The sequence below is a fragment of the Bombus bifarius genome, unplaced genomic scaffold (genome assembly GCF_011952205.1).
Source record: "Bombus bifarius isolate JDL3187 unplaced genomic scaffold, Bbif_JDL3187 scf7180000007984, whole genome shotgun sequence".
Classification (NCBI taxonomy): Eukaryota; Metazoa; Arthropoda; class Insecta; order Hymenoptera; family Apidae; genus Bombus; species Bombus bifarius.
In genome coordinates, this window is record NW_022884367.1 from 2,665,783 (window position 1) to 2,684,060 (window position 18,278).

The 18,278-nt window shown below is 33.1% G+C and overlaps 1 protein-coding gene across 9 annotated transcripts in view; it reads right to left on the bottom strand.

Moving 5' to 3' along the window:
• Nucleotides 1-18,278, bottom strand: part of LOC117204897 (peripheral plasma membrane protein CASK) — a 264,394-nt gene that overhangs the window by 207,840 nt on the left and 38,276 nt on the right. For 7 of the 9 annotated variants that reach the window (XM_033442785.1, XM_033442791.1, XM_033442789.1 and 4 more), the window contains exons 6-11: nt 12,399-12,485; nt 7,351-7,526; nt 7,078-7,200; nt 5,171-5,360; nt 4,523-4,644; nt 2,963-3,142 (exon numbers count right to left, since the gene is read on the bottom strand). In XM_033442785.1, coding sequence (XP_033298676.1) covers nt 2,963-3,142; nt 4,523-4,644; nt 5,171-5,360; nt 7,078-7,200; nt 7,351-7,526; nt 12,399-12,485 — 878 coding nt within the window. Of the gene's footprint in view, nt 1-2,962; nt 3,143-4,522; nt 4,645-5,170; nt 5,361-7,077; nt 7,201-7,350; nt 7,527-12,398; nt 12,486-13,894; nt 13,967-18,278 lie in introns of all 9 variants that reach the window. The other 2 variants (XM_033442787.1, XM_033442793.1) reach the window with 2 other exon arrangements.

Consider the following 18,278-nt stretch of genomic DNA (forward strand, 5'->3'; position numbering starts at 1 on the left):
TATATATGTATAAATTCTATAACTGAAGGTACCGACAAAAGTCTGACATTTTACATTCATTTATAATTAATATTTGTTTCAAATGGATATACAAAAATACTCTGTATTTACAAATATGGATTATTTATAATATAAATAACTGCATTTAATGTGTTAATTATATGAGTAGTAGCATTAGCAATAATGATAGCTAAGATGATGTATGATAGCTAAGACAATGTATATATTTAAACTAGATATATATCTTTCAGAAAAGAACGCTATATTTGTACAAACAATGCCATTTTCATATACTGAAATAATCGACCTCCCCTCATTATTTTACAGCATAATACGTGGAATTTTATGTCCAATATGACTTCTATATATTATCAAAACGAAATGTAAAATTATCAAAATTAACCTAATTGTACTTAATTTTCAACTTATAGTAATTTAAATTTCGTTAAATATAAATAGAATAACAAGACCTCCTCGTTACAAAAATATTTGATCTTTGCAGGGTGTGTTAGTCTGCACAATATTTAATATAAAATATAACAAGTTTGTGGATCATTTTACAAATTAACTTGCATATAAATTATCTTATATACTTTACTTTTTAAATATATATAGCTAATTCATTGTAATAATACAAGAGATATTTTATATGAAATGTAACAAGTTTCGAGAGAAGAATATAGTGTACGAACGAATTGGTTCCACATGGAGGCATTTAATAATTGTACATATAAAATGTAACATTAAGCGATAGCAAATGACCCAAAGTGAATTTAAGTAATTATTATACAACTTATGGTGGAACCTATAAGAGAACATTTAATCTTCCTTTTTATGAATTGTCAGAAGTACACATCTATTATCACAGAATTAACTATCTTAATAATAAATACTAATCACTTCTTTAAAAAAAAAAGCTTCCTTTATTATATGAATATAGGAACGTAGAAATTCTATGAAACCTGGCATATGCACTTTCAGTAAAAAGCGACAGTCGAACAAAATAAAAGCATTTTATTATCTACGGATATTCTAATTATTGGCCAACGAATACATAATTATACTATTCGATATCATCAAAAATGGGTAATGAATTTTCCTCAGGCTCAAAATGACACGCAAAATTTTTCCTGAGCCTTCCAAATGACGAACCCCCAAACGCTTCGGGCTAGTAATAAATTTCCATAACGCTAATCGAACCAGAATCGGACAACCCAATTTTCCAGAAAAGTAAGAGTATAACGAACGTGTGTAACATTCAGCGTGAAAGGAATAATTAATAAGTCGTCGCTCACGATGGTACGTAGATCCAGCCGACTATCAGAACTTGTTCTTTTCACAGTAACAGTCCTATCGTTCTTTTAGTCCAGCTCTATTTGTCTTTTTCTCTTCTTCCTCCATATTTGTCCTGCTCTTTCGTACTATCTTTTTCCCCTCTTTACGTGTTTCTCTCACTACAGCTACGGGATTTTTAAATGAGAATTTTAACGATCGACCTACATTTCTGTGCCCTATTTACGGTGTATCGCATGCAATGTCAAACACCGCGATAAATATACTACCACCAGCGACGACTGCCACGGCGAAAAGGAAGAACGATGTAATTGCGAGTACGCCGCAAGACCCCTTCGCATTGATGCCTCTACCAAAAACGGGAAACAAGAGAGAAAGGAAACGGTATTGTAATGATTAGCAATTTGTCGACCCAGTTTCAATACATTTTTGCTTTTTCCGAGATTACACAGTCTTTGTGATAGAGTAGATAGACGCAGGAGTTTTTAGGGCGTTTTATGTTGTCTTATGATATCTTATATACTTTACTTTTTAAATATATATAGCTAATTCATTGTAATAATATAAGAGATATTTTATATGAAATGTAACAAGTTTCGAGAGAAGAATATAGTGTACGAACGAATTGGTTCCACATGGAGGCATTTAATAATTGTACATTAATAAAATGTAACATTAAGCGATAGCAAATGACCCAAAGTGAATTTAAGTAAACGATAGATTATAGGTCGTTGGACGTGTCGTCGCATAAGAAGCGGAGAGGACCTTAAAATCTCGAAAATGCTTCCACCTGGAACAAAGTCGTGTCAACCATATGTCCGCGTTGAAATAAGATAAATTTATCTAGAATTAGTCAGAAATCCTATTTCGTATAATTAATAGTGAGATATGCGATTGGAATTGAAACTCTGTATCGATAAACAGTGAGTACATAATAATTGTATGCAATTCTAACAGAAAAAGTAAAAAAAACAGAATATGAACAGATCTTCTTTCTAGAAACTATCAATAAATATTTTTCCAATAACTATTTAGATTTCAATAGAAAGATCTAATTTAATAGTTTCTTCCCATCGTTATTTAGATTGATATACAAATAAATTTATATATATTATTGACTATATATAGTTTATATCCAATAAACACGCCGTAAACCTCATATTCATTACAATTAATTGAGAAATATATTTTATAAAGAGTCTAGTCTTTTTACTAATGTATAACGTTTACAATCTTAAATTGATTTAGCTGCATTTTGTTTCTAATACAATCTAAGTTATTTAAAAATGAAATATTTCTTTGTGTGAGAGGGTGTATCATTTATCTTAATTTGTCCTCCTCATAAACACGAATATAATTTATATCCCTATATATTTTATACTCAAATACAATTTATACCTCCTCCAAAAATTATATTCGTTCTATATTCTTTACTTTTCCATATTATATGTATAATATATATAAAATATAATAAAATATATATAATATATATTTATATATTATTATGTATATTTAATTACATAAAATTTCAAGAATCAATTTATTGTTTGATTAGTATAGTGCCACGAGATTATACGTACATACAGTAAGCTTTGTTTGAATTGCAGTTCGCGCCAAAATCAGTATCGACAAATCGATCGAAATTTAAATAAATTTCTCGAAAACTTACCCTCATGTGCGGCTGGACGAGAAGTTCATGGAGCTCCCGAAGATCCGCCCTATCGATATTTCGTATCGCTGAATGCTCTATTTCTCGAAGTAGTTCCTCGACTTCTCGCGCACGCTGAACTGCATCTGTCTGCGGCGCTCGACATGGCGTTGGAACTCGGGTCGAGATTCTATCGTAAAGCTAAAGAACAATAACCATATTAGTCATTCTATTTAACTTTCCAAACTAAAGATATAACAATACTTCAACTACAAATAACAATTACACGCTTATGATCTAATTATCAATAGTACCGCTTATATATGTATAATATTACAGAATGTTACATATCTCATAAATACGTTTCAAGTTATTTCGTCTTGTATATCGTGAAATACAATTCCCATAAATATGACTTGAAATCGTTAATAATCATTAACAAATCGAGAACATAGACATAGAGGAAATAGAAACAATAATACTTGAACAAATATAAGATCAATTTCGTCCAAACGTTTAAATAAATTTAGAATAAAACGTGCTTATTTCCTACACATCCGCTTATCACGTCTGTCAGCCATGTACTAATCGTATTCGCGGCAAAATACTCTAGTTCATCACGAAACCTTTAGATGTCTCATCACGTTACAGCGATTGGTTCGTGTGTGGATGGAGCGACGATATTGTTTACATTACCGACGAAAGAAAAAGAGAAAACCAACGGAGGAACGATTACCCGCGTTTTTGTTCAAAATCGATTTACTCACCAAGAGGTAGGCAAATTCGAGCAGGTCACCGACCAATTCGACCTCGCCGACGTACATTAATTGACAAAGCCGCATTCTTGTTTACTTTCGTTTCCAGTTTTAACACGAGGGCTATTCGATCCCACGCGATCGTTTATATAACACAAAAGAGATGCACGTAAACATCTATGCGATGGAAGACGAAATACGGCGCCATTTCAATCCTGTATAGCATTTTGTTTATCAGACCAGCACGTCAGCCATCTTAATAAACGGACTTCGAGCGCTTGCGCTCTTTCCCACGTCAAATGAGGACGCGTAACTGGCGTAAATATAAACCGACAGAAACTAACGGTGGCGCCACGAATGACGGAAACTGCCGTTCTGCGTATTGGTAAAGTAGGAACTCTAGAAGTGCATATGAGTATGTGTGTGTGTGTGTGTTTATATTCTCAGATATACCCAGTAATGAAAATTTATATCAATAAAAATTACGTTGGAAAAGAACATATAAGTATATAGTCGTATAAATTCGTAATAATTGACTTCAAATGATATTCTTTATCATTCTAGTCGTTATATTATCGACACTCAGTAAGTGAATAAATTAGAGTTATTTATGAGTAAGAAATAAAAATTTTCATTAAATTTCTTTTCTGATGTACAACATACCTTTTAACAGAGGAAACGAATTACGTATATGGAACATTTTAAGATAATGTGGGAACTGCATTTCATATACTATCTTACGAAATATGAAATATATGTATGCATATAATCAGAAAAGTTGATATATAAATCATTTTTACGGTATCTTTAATATACATATTCTTACCTCTAGAATGGCACGAAGACGATAATCGTCAACTGCATTAAGTATCTCAGCACGTGTCAGTCTTCCACTCTCTTGAAGTACTTCAATATCATCCAGAGAGTCTAAAATTTCAGCTACAGCACCTAGAAATTAATTTTGTCTTTAGAAGATACACATGATAGTACGTAATAAGTAATACACAATTGATACATTGAATCATTCTCGATATTACATACTAGTTCCTATAATTCTAATTAACGCAAAATTTCAGAAGTGTAATAAAAAGAATATACTGATGAAACGAATTTATAAATCTCAACAATTTAAACGATATTAAAGTAGAAAATGACCACTCACTTAATTAGAATTGGAACTAACTTAAACAACTGATTTAATATTAGATCATATCACGTATTATTTGCAACTCTAAGCAACGTTGAAACAAGCAAAAGATAATAACAATAACCAAGTGAAAACATCAACAAATTATGATGTTTTAATGATAATTAAAATTGAAAACTTTTAAGGAATTTATTTAATGACACTTACTTCCTTAATTCGTTCAGTTTTATATAAAGATTAATGGTTAAATTATTTGTTTCCTTCCTACTTATTCATAATTAGCTAACCAATATATACATTACAAATAGATATTAAAAATATTTATACCTGTGGTTATAACTTCATCATCGCCTATGTCGAAAAAACTGTCGCCGTTAATTTCCGAATACGGGATGTGCCATTTCGACGACGAGATCGCCACTTTTACAGATTCCTTCAATTTTCGTCTAGCATTGAATTTCTTAAGCTCTTCTATAGTTTCGCCTAAATGTATTCGAGCCACGCCCTTATCACGATCCTACAAATATAGTTTGTTTAGAGATTATGCAACTTCAATATTGTCATAATGAATAATGAACTTAATATTAATGCTACGCCATGATATGTATGATAAATCACTTGAGAAAGTTCTTAGTGAAATTAGAGCATCGAACGAACGCCTCGTATTAATTACTTCTCATTAATTTCATCGGCCAAGAACGAATCAAATTTCCCATATTTATCAATCACAGAAATATCAATATCCTTTTTATTTAGCGAGTATATACTTAACAAAAATAAATATTCATTATTTAAAATAAAATAAATCAGTAAAAGTAAACAAATATATGCACATGTATTTTTATATACTGTAGGAAACAATCTACACGTTCGAGTAGAAAAATGTTCGCTTTGAAAAAACTCCTGTGTCGGGCAATTTCTTCTTAACGAAAAAAGGACGATCATTAACGCGCGTTTCTATGAAGTTCTTAGGACTTCAGCGAATGTGCAGTCACGTTCAAAAAACTGTAACTAGTACAGGGAAAAATATACACCGCTACAGTTATTTTCATTAACCGGTGGAACTTTGCCCCTGCTATAGCGATCGATAGCCCAGTTGCACGTGTATTGCATCGATATATGGGGTGACTCCAAGCTTCGCTACCTTAGGTCACTGGCTAACTGTCGTATCATATAAGTATATTCTTACTTTATTACACCATATGCCATGGACATGCGCACGTACATTCACCGGATATAATAACAGAAAATGAGGCCGTTTATCGAAAACCTGATACGATATAAAAAGAACCAGATGCGCTCGCAGCATCTATTAAATAGAAGTTGTTAACACAAATGGCTCAACACTAAGGATAGAATAGGCTTCAATACGCACTCACGAATTCAAATCGATTTTGATGCAAAAATCTCACTTCGTAAGAGTCGATTTCTATTAAATTTACTTTAAAAGAGAATTTTTCATTTTCTATATTGACTAAGTTAGTATCGAACTTCAGAATGGACCCTTGTAGATTTTATTTTGATATTTGCATGAAATATAGAGTCGCGAAAATTATATTCAAACTTTACAAGGCAAGAAACTACGTTACTAGGTATAAATATTACACAGCGTATACTCCGACTTCAATCGAATTTCGTATTGCAAACAAAAAGCTATCGTTTGAAAGATTTACACAGAGAATAGAAGGTTCTCGATTCCAAACCACTTGGCCTAGGTTCGATTATATTAAAGTTCCACTTACATTTCCCAAAGTGCAGATAAAGAATCCCAAAGCTATATGATCTAAAAATATCGTTTTCTACCATTTTTAGTAGTACACGTAAGTTTTCTCAATCAAATTTGAACTAGTGTAAAATTACATTATACAAGTATTCGAACCCATCTCTACTAAACGTATGTACTGCTTCAAAATCCCAAGATGCCTCTCCTCTTAAAAATTTCACGATTTCACCACTTCGAACTTCATTAATTTAGTACTAACTATATCTAAGTACTTTAATACCTGAATTCTAAATATCTATCTCGCAAAGATGACACGATTATCTTTCGAAAGTTCTTTCAGATTTTCGCGATGGAAGCTTTAAGCTCCCTAGAGTTTACTCCATATGTATCGATTAGACTTCTAAACGCTCGAAAACTCTGATTTCCTTTAAAACATGAAAAAAAAAGCATTTTGAACATGACGTTAAATATGGAAATGACGTTAAAACAGATTGAATGAAAGACGACTTACTCTGAGCCATTTGTGGTTCAGCACTTCCTGTATGGTAATCCTGTGATTTACATCCGTTGTGAGCATTCTTTGTATGAGATCCTTGGCTGACTCGCTGATATTGTCCCATAATGGCGATCCCATCTGCAAGTTTTACGAATACCTTACGCATTTATTATACTTATGACAGATATGGAAGCGTGCTCGTCAGAGCTAAATGCACATCAAAACATGATTATCTTTCTTGCGCGCTTTGTAAAAACAGAGAAAATGTAATGTCTGGTCAATTTCTACCTGTACTCGTCCTCTGCAAATTGCTTCTCGCAGTCTATCTCGAGAGCCGACGAATGGAAGTGTACCAGTTAATAGGACATGAAGTAGTACTCCGGCTGACCAGACGTCACCAGGCTTTCCGTACTGTCTGCGCTGGACCACTTCCGGTGCCATGAAGTGTGGGCATCCAACACGACCTGCACGACCAAGAACACCATCAGAAACATGTAAAATAACCGACATATTCGGCATGGTGGAAGCGAGCCGGCAGTGATTGCTTCGAGAGTCCACAGTCGATCGTTACACGTTCGAAGAAACTTTTAGAACCGACCGAAACTTCATCGGTAAGTTCCAAATGAGAAGTTTCAACATTTCCCGCAAACTTCTCACCTCTCGGTCATCAACGATTCGTAAACAACGACCCGCTTCTCGTATCGCGTTCCACGAATACTTTTCTCACGTCGATTAACTGCAGCTTCTGTTAAGAACACGTTCAATGCCGCGTATATGATCAACGTCGATCGACGATTTTTATCGGAAACTAATAACATCTTGAGAAAAGAGGTACGCGCCCGGTCGTTTGATATTGGAAAAGAAAAAAAAGAAAAGAAACGGAGAAAAAGGGAAGCTGCGATGACGAATAAAAAGCGGGTAATCTGTATTCTGAATAATTAATTTAACCCTCTTTGGGCTATGATTCGGCCTTTTGGAATTCAAGCACTGAATGAAACAAAGGGATACATTTCTAGTGTAATAGATTATAATATTTCTCAAAGAAGAGAGTACATAATTTTTGTTATATGATATAACCAGCATAATTTTACGGTTCCATATATAATTTCAGTATAATATGTAATCTCTATAATTTTAAAATTGCCGAAATTTTATGATGTATAATTTCCCTCCGTATGCGGCAGTGAAATTTCGTGCAAAATTAAAATTCTATACATATTATATGGTTTGGAAATGACCGAGTCATTGCCGTCTGCGGTTTGGCGTTTGAGGGTTAAGAGCTTTCGGGAATTTTATTGCGACGCTAAGAAAGCGTTAACGATCGAGGCTCGATGAACAAAAAGAAAGAAAAAAGAACCGCTCGTTATCCCGTGAATGTTAGATCGACTGGACCGGAGCTCAGTATGTGTAGATAATGCCGACAAACGAATGTGTAGTATATTAAATGCGAAATAAATGAAACATTCGGTGAGACGAGAGAAACGCATTGCCGCGTTTAACGCACAGTACTTACAAGCACGGTATGCATATTTTGCAAATGGCATCGTGCTAGTCAAACGTATAGACGTATAAACATCAATAATATCTAGGATTGATGGAAGTTGCAGAAACGAGATATCGTGCTGCAAATATGTAGACCATTAAGAAGTCAACATTCATGTTTACAAGAACGACAGACAATACACTTGTTAAGACAAAGCAAACATCAAGACAAACGCGGGAAACATGTTTATTACAACTTGTTTGTATCATTATCATAACATTTTAAATACGTTCAGTTTGAAACAGAATACCTAACTATCCTATTTCTTATTAGAAATTCAAATCTGTATTTCGGGGATTTCAAAAGAATAAAATTCGGGTTTCTTATTTTTTTTTAAGACGTTAAATAGGTTTATGAAGCTACGCTGTAATGTACTAATTAACTGTTTGATTATACCATACTTTAAATATCTTTGTATTAATTTACGTGATACTTGATATTATAAGATAAGGTAATGAAGAATTTAAGTTAGAAGATTATTATAGGTTTTATAGTATTAAAATTAATGAACGTTTCATTTAATTGAAACAACTAAATAAATGCTTGTACTCCATTTACAATTATTTAATGTGCTCTTAATCACGGTAGTGATATAACAATTTTGTCAATTTCAGTATCTGCCGAGACAAAAACAGGTAATTAGGTTTCTGTTTCTAACAAATCACCTCTTAAAAAATATGATATACCTACATGTGATATAAATGGCATACATATATAGAAAAACATACATTCATATAAGCAGAATGTTTAATTCGAAGGTCATTCACATTGACAATTCAGTGTACGTGTAGTGAGATATTTACTTTCTTTGCAAATGACATAAAGAGTAATATGCACAATGCTTTTGATATGACGAAAGTTTTAGAAGCAAATTTGCAAATCAGCATATGCTATTTGCGAAAATCTTTTAGTAAAAGGTAAATGTTGTTTACGTAAAAGAAAGGCAAGAGAAAAAGCTAATTAGCATATATATTAGCTAAAGGAGATTTCGTCCATCTCTTCGAATTACATCTACCGGAATTATGCGAAAATGCCTCAAAGTAGGTCAAAATTAGAATACACAGAAAGTGTGAAATATACAATATATATATATATATATATATATATATATATATATATATATATATTTATATATATATATCTAGCGCGAAATACGAAAACATGAAAAAATGTATGAAGGGAAAATACATTAAACTATCATACGAGTCATACATTAACAAGTAGAGAAAAAAGAAAGTGTACAACGAAATGGAGATGATAATATAGAGCTTAAAGTTTTAAATTGAGCATCAAAGTAATATAAAAAGGATATTACGTTTATGCGTGTAATTGTCGATATCAAAGGGAATAAGAATTATGCAATATGAAACGTGCATGCGTAATATCGAATATGTTCCTCTTTATGAATTCTGCGAGTAATCATGGAATGAAATGTTATCGATCGAAATTCTATTGAAATTCAATTGCATTATTTGACGGGTAGCATTTTGTTCATATTCTTTAGTTTTAACGTTTTCTTTTTAAACAAATAAACAAGTGAAACTAAAGATAGGGATCCGATAGCATTATTTCAAGTATAATTAATATTCAACGTATCTTCTTTATTTTTATCGTTCGAAAGCATAAATAAATAAAATAAATATCGTGTTTTCTATAAATATATATCAGCGATATAAATAGCAAAAAATAACAAATAGCTCATCACGGACATAAATCACGTGCATATGATTGTGTGTTAGTGCATTAAATTTTAGCGAGTGTATGTGAATAAATACGAATGCAAAATTACATGTCCGTGAAGCTGTGCAGTAGCAGAAAGTGAATTTTTACTGTTGCTTTTGGGTATTTTCGTGTCACCCGTAAGGCTAGAAAAAGTATAGAGCAGTTTTATCCTCGCTCGCAAATTGCAGATTAAACAAATAACATAAATTATATTTAATCTGAAATCGACACTAGAAATAAGATAGCATCGTTCGAAACGAACGTAGCACTTTCTACAGCATAATTTTATCGCGTTCGTAAATTTTTACCTTTACTGATACGTTAAAATTTTTATCACGAACGGAGGGTGTTACGCGACAATCACTTTCACGCAGAGCTATTCGCTTGATCTAACTCTCGACGATGAAAATCTTACAAACTGTACTGAAACGTACCACTTGACTTTGTTTACTCGATCTTTTTTTTTTACTTATTTCAATTGCTTAATCAATTATATTCGAAGTAACTAGAATTTTATTTCGTATGTTTACTTTAAGCTGTCTGTTTACGTTACTTTCAAGAAAAGATTAGTTCCTATAAATAAAAATATTGAAATTGATTTCTCAGTGTTAGACATGATTTATGACAATAATGATCGTTATGAAGACGATTTCTTAAATATTATTTATAACATTCAACGTTGATGATATTTTTAAATATATGAGATTATTATGACAGTGATACGTTGTTAGAAACATAGCATGATGATGAATTGCATCTATGTGTAGAACGTTCATCTGCATTTAGATCTAGACACTTACTTACGTTCGAATATCACTTGCACGATAAATTCTTAAAAACTGCTAGAAAATATTCATGATGTAACGTACGACAGTTCACCACAGATAACATACGATACGACATACACAAAGGCATACATATAAACAGACACATAAAGATAGGCTAGTCTACCGCTACGAACAATGACGACACAAACAAGCCCAAAAAATCGGGCAATTTTTGAACGCATCAGACCAACAAACAAGGAAAACATTGAAGAGTTTATTACGTATGACAGGTGACAATTAAAAGATCATTTTCTTAAATATTTCTGATACTTATTATAAAATATACACGTACGTACGTGACACGTATGTACTTACAAATACCTGTACAAATAAAAATGTAGCAAACAAGAGAATGTGTTTATGTTAAACCAGATAATTAGTTTTCTTCTTATTCTTCTCCGTTATCTTCTGTTTATAGTAATGGACGAAAGGGAATTTAACATTAGTATTTGAATATTATCAAGTTCGACATTTAGACATTTGAATTTTAAAAATATTCACGGAAGAAATTACTTGCGATTGTAAACAAGATAACAAAAAATCGTAATGAACTCTTCAATCGTGGGATCCCTATAACGATGAAGCAGAAGTCGATTCATTCGTACACGCTACAAAAAAACGGGACACGTCGACGAACGGGAAACAAACTAAAGGAAAGAGATAAAAAAAAAGGAACGAGAAAAAAAAGAAAGAACGGGTCTTTCTGTCTTGTTCTTGAGATATTAGGCAGCTCGACGACACAACGTGTATCTGTCACTACGCGAGCCTGCACAACGATTTTACAGGAACAAACTACCGCACGTAGGTCAAGTGGAGTGTCTACGCAGACACTACGTGTTGTTCTGAAGCTGACATAATTGAACGACACGGGGGTAGAACGAATATGCGTGTCATTGCATCGAAAACAAGCAACCGAGGAACATTTTAATTGAGCCCCATGTTAATTCGAAAGCATAACGATAGTACTTGTCGATAGGATATCGCGACGAGTCGAGACAGAAATCGAACAGTCTTTTTTATCCGTAACCCATCGAGCCATCGGTATGTTAGTTTGTCGTGTTCTAATTCGAACTAAATGATTGGACATATGGGATCGACGACATTTTTTAAAGAGGAAATCGAAGGTTCTTTCTATTCAAAATTTTATTCCTTTCTTCTATTTTTTCTTTTCTTTTCTTTTTTTTTGCCTGTCGTGTCTACCCCCGGTTCTCGTTATTATGCGGATGTGGCAGGCATACGAGTACCGATATTGTCCTCCGTATCGCTCACTAGCGAATCCTCGGCGTCGGTCAGGTCCTCGAAAGGGAAATTGCAGCTCGGAGACGTCAGCCCTATCGAAAGAACACAGACAAATAGGACAAGGATCGTTATCGGCGGAGTAATGTCAGGGTGTGCAGCATCTGCCATCATCGACGATAAGAACCTTATCGTCATCGCCGTTATTCGTAGAGGAAGACAGACCTGTGTTTGTGTCATTGTATCAAAGAATCGAGTTTTAGTACGGGCCAGAGTTGAGGTCGAGGCCCGGGGAAAACGATTTTCTAAGCGATTCTTTAGCAAAAGTGTGCCTCTGTCGGAACAATCGAATGTTAACCTCGTTGACTCGTTTGGTCATTGAAGATAAAGGGAGTTTTCTATCTCCTCTCTCTCTTCCTCCCTCTTTCTCTATTCACTACCATTGGCAATAAGTTTGTTGTCCCTCGTTTGCTTTCGAACGACTTCCTTTGGACATTGTGGTGTCTTGTTATAGACGATAAAAAAAGTGAAGTTTAATTAGGTCTTTGCATAGTAGCTACTAAAAATTTATCGTGAGATCCGGATTTCAATTTATTGCTACGCAGTTGTACTATCTCTCTCGTTCTCTGATCTAACAATGGGCTAAGTAACACTGAAATATGTAGCTACTCCATTTATGAATAAAAATATAGATGTAGTACATATGGTACAGCAATGGAATCTACGATACATTAATAACACTAATATAATGGCATCGTTAAATTCAAGTGCATCGTAACAAATAAGTTGAAAATATAGAGTGTAATCTCTTATAATCAGTACGAGGTACGAAGCTTCGTTTTTAAGAAAAATAAGTCGAAGGCTGCTTTCTCAATTTTACGTATCTTTTTCATACATCCATATCTCAAAAATAAAATATAAGTTAATCGACGAAAAGAGATGAATGTACCTTGACGAGATTAATCTTCTAAATAAAGGAATGGAAGGAACGAAGCTTCGTGCAGAGAAACACTAACTCACGTGTAAGATCTATTCATCTATACAGAATCACGGAACACCCTATATAATCATTTACACTGAAAATCACATCGAACAATATAACAATGATGAAAGGTAGAGGGATGACTGAACGATGTGAGGGAATGGTAAAATGGAATTTTCATCAAGGGACTTTCTTTCAACACGAATTCGTTTCCTGGCGTAGGTTCGATAAAACACCGAATGGATTTCCAACACGAAAATGTTCGAGCTCGGCGCGCATCGAAACGACTCGTTTGAGACTCGTGGTCGAAATCTGAACGCGGAAAAAGCAAGCAAGCAAGCAGTGGCAGCTTCTAGAAGTACAGTAACGTGAGAGGGACACACGGATCGGGTTAAGATGGTAGCATAATGTGTGGTGTATATGTGAATGTGTTCTGGACGTGTGTGTGAGTTGTGTGATACATATGGCATGATGATACAAGGCTCCTGCGGAAGTGATGATTAAAGGTTAGGTCAGGCTTACCCTCGTTGTCGGCCTTCAAGTAGAGCTGCCCCTTTGGGCTCAGACACTGCCGATACTCGGTCGTGTAACATTCTGTATTCATTCAAACCAAATTTCAAGTTATCAAATTTTGTAATTATGCGATGCTCTTTCCTCGCGTAGCCATTAAACGTGTGTAATAAATCTTTCTTTTTCTCTTTTTTGGAACGTTTTCAAGCAGACCGTGGTCAATATTTCCACGCGTTCTAATGTAACATGAAATGTTTCCAAGCATTTTCAATAGCGCAGCGGAGAAAATTTTGAATCTATGCCCGAGATTTTGTGAAATTTTAATCATTCGAATTGAAATGTTTATAGAATCTTAATTTCATACTCTGAATTTCTTTCTATAATCAAAGTTTTAAATTCCGCTGCATTTTAACGCTTTTAATAATTATTATTACGAGCTTCTTGAAATAATAATAATTTATTTGATACTACCAGCGTATCATTATATTTTCAAGCGTAAACAATTGCAAAAGAAACTAGAAAGTAACTGTAAAATAATTGCGGGAGATGCTAAAAATTTATGTTCAGTACGTGAGAAGCGGAAAATTAAACAGAAAGGCTGTTCCAGGTAACAACACCGAACTCTCTCCTTTTCTCTATTATTTGATCGACACGATAACAATACTTTTAATCACACATCGTTATTGGTTTTCGTCGAAGCAATATGAATACATAAAAGTTATTAATTGTAATATTGGGAAATCTGAACTGCACTCGCGCGAAAGACACGAGACGTATAACTTGGAGTTTTCTGATATTCGTTAAACCGAGTTCACCCAGAAGCTCATGAATCCAAGAAGATTCAGTTTTCGAAGATACAAAGTTTGCTGCTCCACTTTTAGATGTACTTTTCTCTTTAAAATTTGCGTTCTTCTTATTATTCGATAGCTAAAATTAGTTCCGACAGTTAGAAGATTAAATAATGGATACATTTTGCAACGGATTTAACATCTGCTTCAGGGCTCTTAACTTTTCTCAATGGTAATACGAAAAATCGTTTTCCTCCATTTTTAAATTATTACTACATACACGGTTACTATGTAGAATCCCGACAAAGTTGCGCTGTCCGCTAAAATGTGCGTTTATTAAAAAAAGTTTGAAATATTTACCGTTTGAAATATATAAATCCTCATCAGAATTTTCTAACTTCTATTTCAATATATTTCGTCTATCTTATGAAAAGCATCGAAAGAACTTGTCTAATTAAACTATTATTGTAAGATTAAAATAAGATACCAGAAAGATACAAATTATTAAGAAAAACTCGTTGGAAAGAATATAAAAATAAGTTATATAAAAATTTACGATTTTATATGGGATAAGACATAGAAGTAGTAAAGACGAAGATTTCAGAAAATGAACAAATTATGTGAAGGTTGGAAAGCTATTATTTAAAGAGAAAATATTTGTTCATCCACGTTGTTCTCAGGCAAATCCTTTTTTAACGATCATTTTAACAGGTATTCGATTCTTAAATTGTATGATGTGCCCAAGTCTAAGTTACGAGATGTAGTGTGCTTGTTTAGATTCTCGGTAACATTCTTTCACAAACAACCGGATCAATACTCCACATCTTCTAGGAAAAATGTATCGTGGTATCTGTTTCTGCGTTTCAGTCAGTTTTCAACGGCGAAGAATAATATAATGCCGGCTGCATTAAAAATAAATTTCACTACTAGTCAGACAGGAACAGGAGAGGGGTGCAGAATCATTGATCTTATGGAATGATTCATTGATTTTAAACGAATCACAGAGCATGAATGAAGGTCCGACCACTTACGCATGAGCATCGAGTGAAGTGGATCGATTGCTATAATAAAGTGCATTTTATCAACGGCTCTTAACGGCGATACAATCAAATGTGGCGCGACGATTCGTCCTACGATTATCATAAAAATAGATTTAGGACAACAAAAGGGGTGGAAAAATAGTAAAGAAACAGAGGAGATTTTCCTAAGTAATGAATATACAAAAAATCATGTTCATAATTCGTTAATGTGTATTGGTTGCGGCAGCAACGAAGAGGCTGAAATTAATACTACGATCGAACCTCGATTATTCACGTATCCGATTATCCGAGCGTTCAATTACCAAACAATCTCAATACCTGAGCTTAAGCGGAATTACAAAACGCATTTCCTGTATAAATTTACATCATACAATACTGATGACAGGAATATAATACGTAAATTGTGGATTTCAAGAATTTAGAAATGGATGACTTTTCGTAAGAGAAATTAAGTTTATTGTGAATGATAATCTTTTCATAGAAATTTCCCTTTCCCCCTCGAAAGCTTTCTTCTGACATAATTTCGATTAGTAAAATCTATTTCATTTATTTTTGTTATTTATATAAATGCTCGTTGGCTTATAGCAAATTGAATTCGTCGAAACGAAGTAGCGCAATTGCCAGTGGATTACAGGTTGTTTCTTCGACGATGCGTAGAAAGTCCTTAATCTGTGTGAATATTGAAACCTTTGACACCTTCACAGAACTGAGTTAATCCTGCCTCAGGGTTCCGTCCTGTAAATCATGTCTTTTTCAAATAGTGTTCAAGCGTGCGAATTGACATCGGCGCATCATCAAATCTCTGATGAAGCTGGCTCTAGCTCCAACACCTCTGAAAAGGACATTTTTTTCTGAGGAGAACAAAAAGTTTTCAGAAGCAAAAATGCTTCAAAGAATACACTATTTCCTTTCATTTCATGATTTGAATCAATAATAGTTAATAGAATAATAAATATTTGAATGAAGACAAATGAATATTTAACAACAGGAATCGAGATTTTGAGATATAGAATGAATTATAAAATTATTTCATTTGATGGCTAAATAATGAAGTAATCCAACGAAAAGTCATTTGCTTAAAAAGAAAAAGAAATATATATTTATAACAATATACTGGCCTCATTTATGACTAAATTTGTTTGTGTAGTTACAACATCTGGGAAGTATATTCTCAACAATGTACTAATTAATAATATTATTAAATTAACATAACATACGCTACTAATGTACACTAATATGCGATATTTCGAGAAATTATGTGAACCGCATCACCGCAGGACTCGGAAAATTACTGAAAGAGCTACACACAGATATTTTATATCAATTAAAACGAAACATTATATTCAAAAGTTTAGCTGCCTATTATTAATCATTTGTACACCATATTTCTGCACTTGTGTAGACACTCGTAAGTTCATGAAATATTTAAGAACAGGAATCGAGTTTCATACACTGCCGTGTCAATAGATCCACGATGCTGTACTTTTTTCGAAGAAGATAATAACCGAGCTGTAGTAGTCGTAAGTTCGTAATCGTATAATCCAAGACCTAGTCTCATCAAGGTATACTTTTCTTCATTAGATGCTACTTCCTTCCTCAAAAATAGAACTGTCTACGGAAGACTGACTAGGCCTTATTACTTTCATACTAATTACGAAGGAACGTATCTAAGTGTAGAAGTGACAAAAACTAAATATCATTTCAAATTGTATTTTCTGCAGTTCAAGAAGACAAAGCTTCTTATTGAAAGTTTAATAACCGGAAGGATATATTAAATCTTAGTTGAGAAATCTAGTATCGTATTTATTGTATTTTTACAATTTTTCCAAAACTAAAAGTACCTACTGAGATAATGTTTCGTCGCCCTTGCTGTGTTTACAATTTACAATGGTTTTTATTCCGAGAAAATAAATTTTTTTGCCATGAGTAAACAAATTTATTTTGAATGATAAAATAAAATTTAGTAGGAGAAGTATGTGCATGATGTAACAGAAATACAGTAACAGATTAGTTTCAGAGTTATGACGATAGCTATTACCGGAGAATTGTTGTCCTAGTATATTTTATAAATTGTTGAAAATGGATCCGATATCTTTCTCTTTGGTTTCGTTCAAATTGGTTTATAAAATTGTCGTAAATAAATTTTTTCATAAAATTATTGGAAACAAGTATAGACAGTTAACTATTTTTGCTAAATATTATATTAATACATGTTAATAAAAACTGTATGTTATGTATCGAGTAATGAGTTAGCAGGTAGAATGAGCTTAAGGCACTTGGATTAATAAAAAGAAAATTCTCAAACGATTAATTTTTAATTTTTAAACTCTCTTTTGTTTACTGATATTTAAAAAGCAATTATACTTTTAATTTAATTTGTAAAATGTTTTTAGAGGAAAGAGTTGTTGATAGAAAATAACATTATAAAAAGATAAAATTACATCTTTCATATAAAATTAAAAACTGATTAATATTTGTGGCATATGACTACTGTTTGATATATGAAACAAAATAAAATTATGAAATACTGCTTGCTTCATATATTTTCTCCGCTTATCTCTACAATAA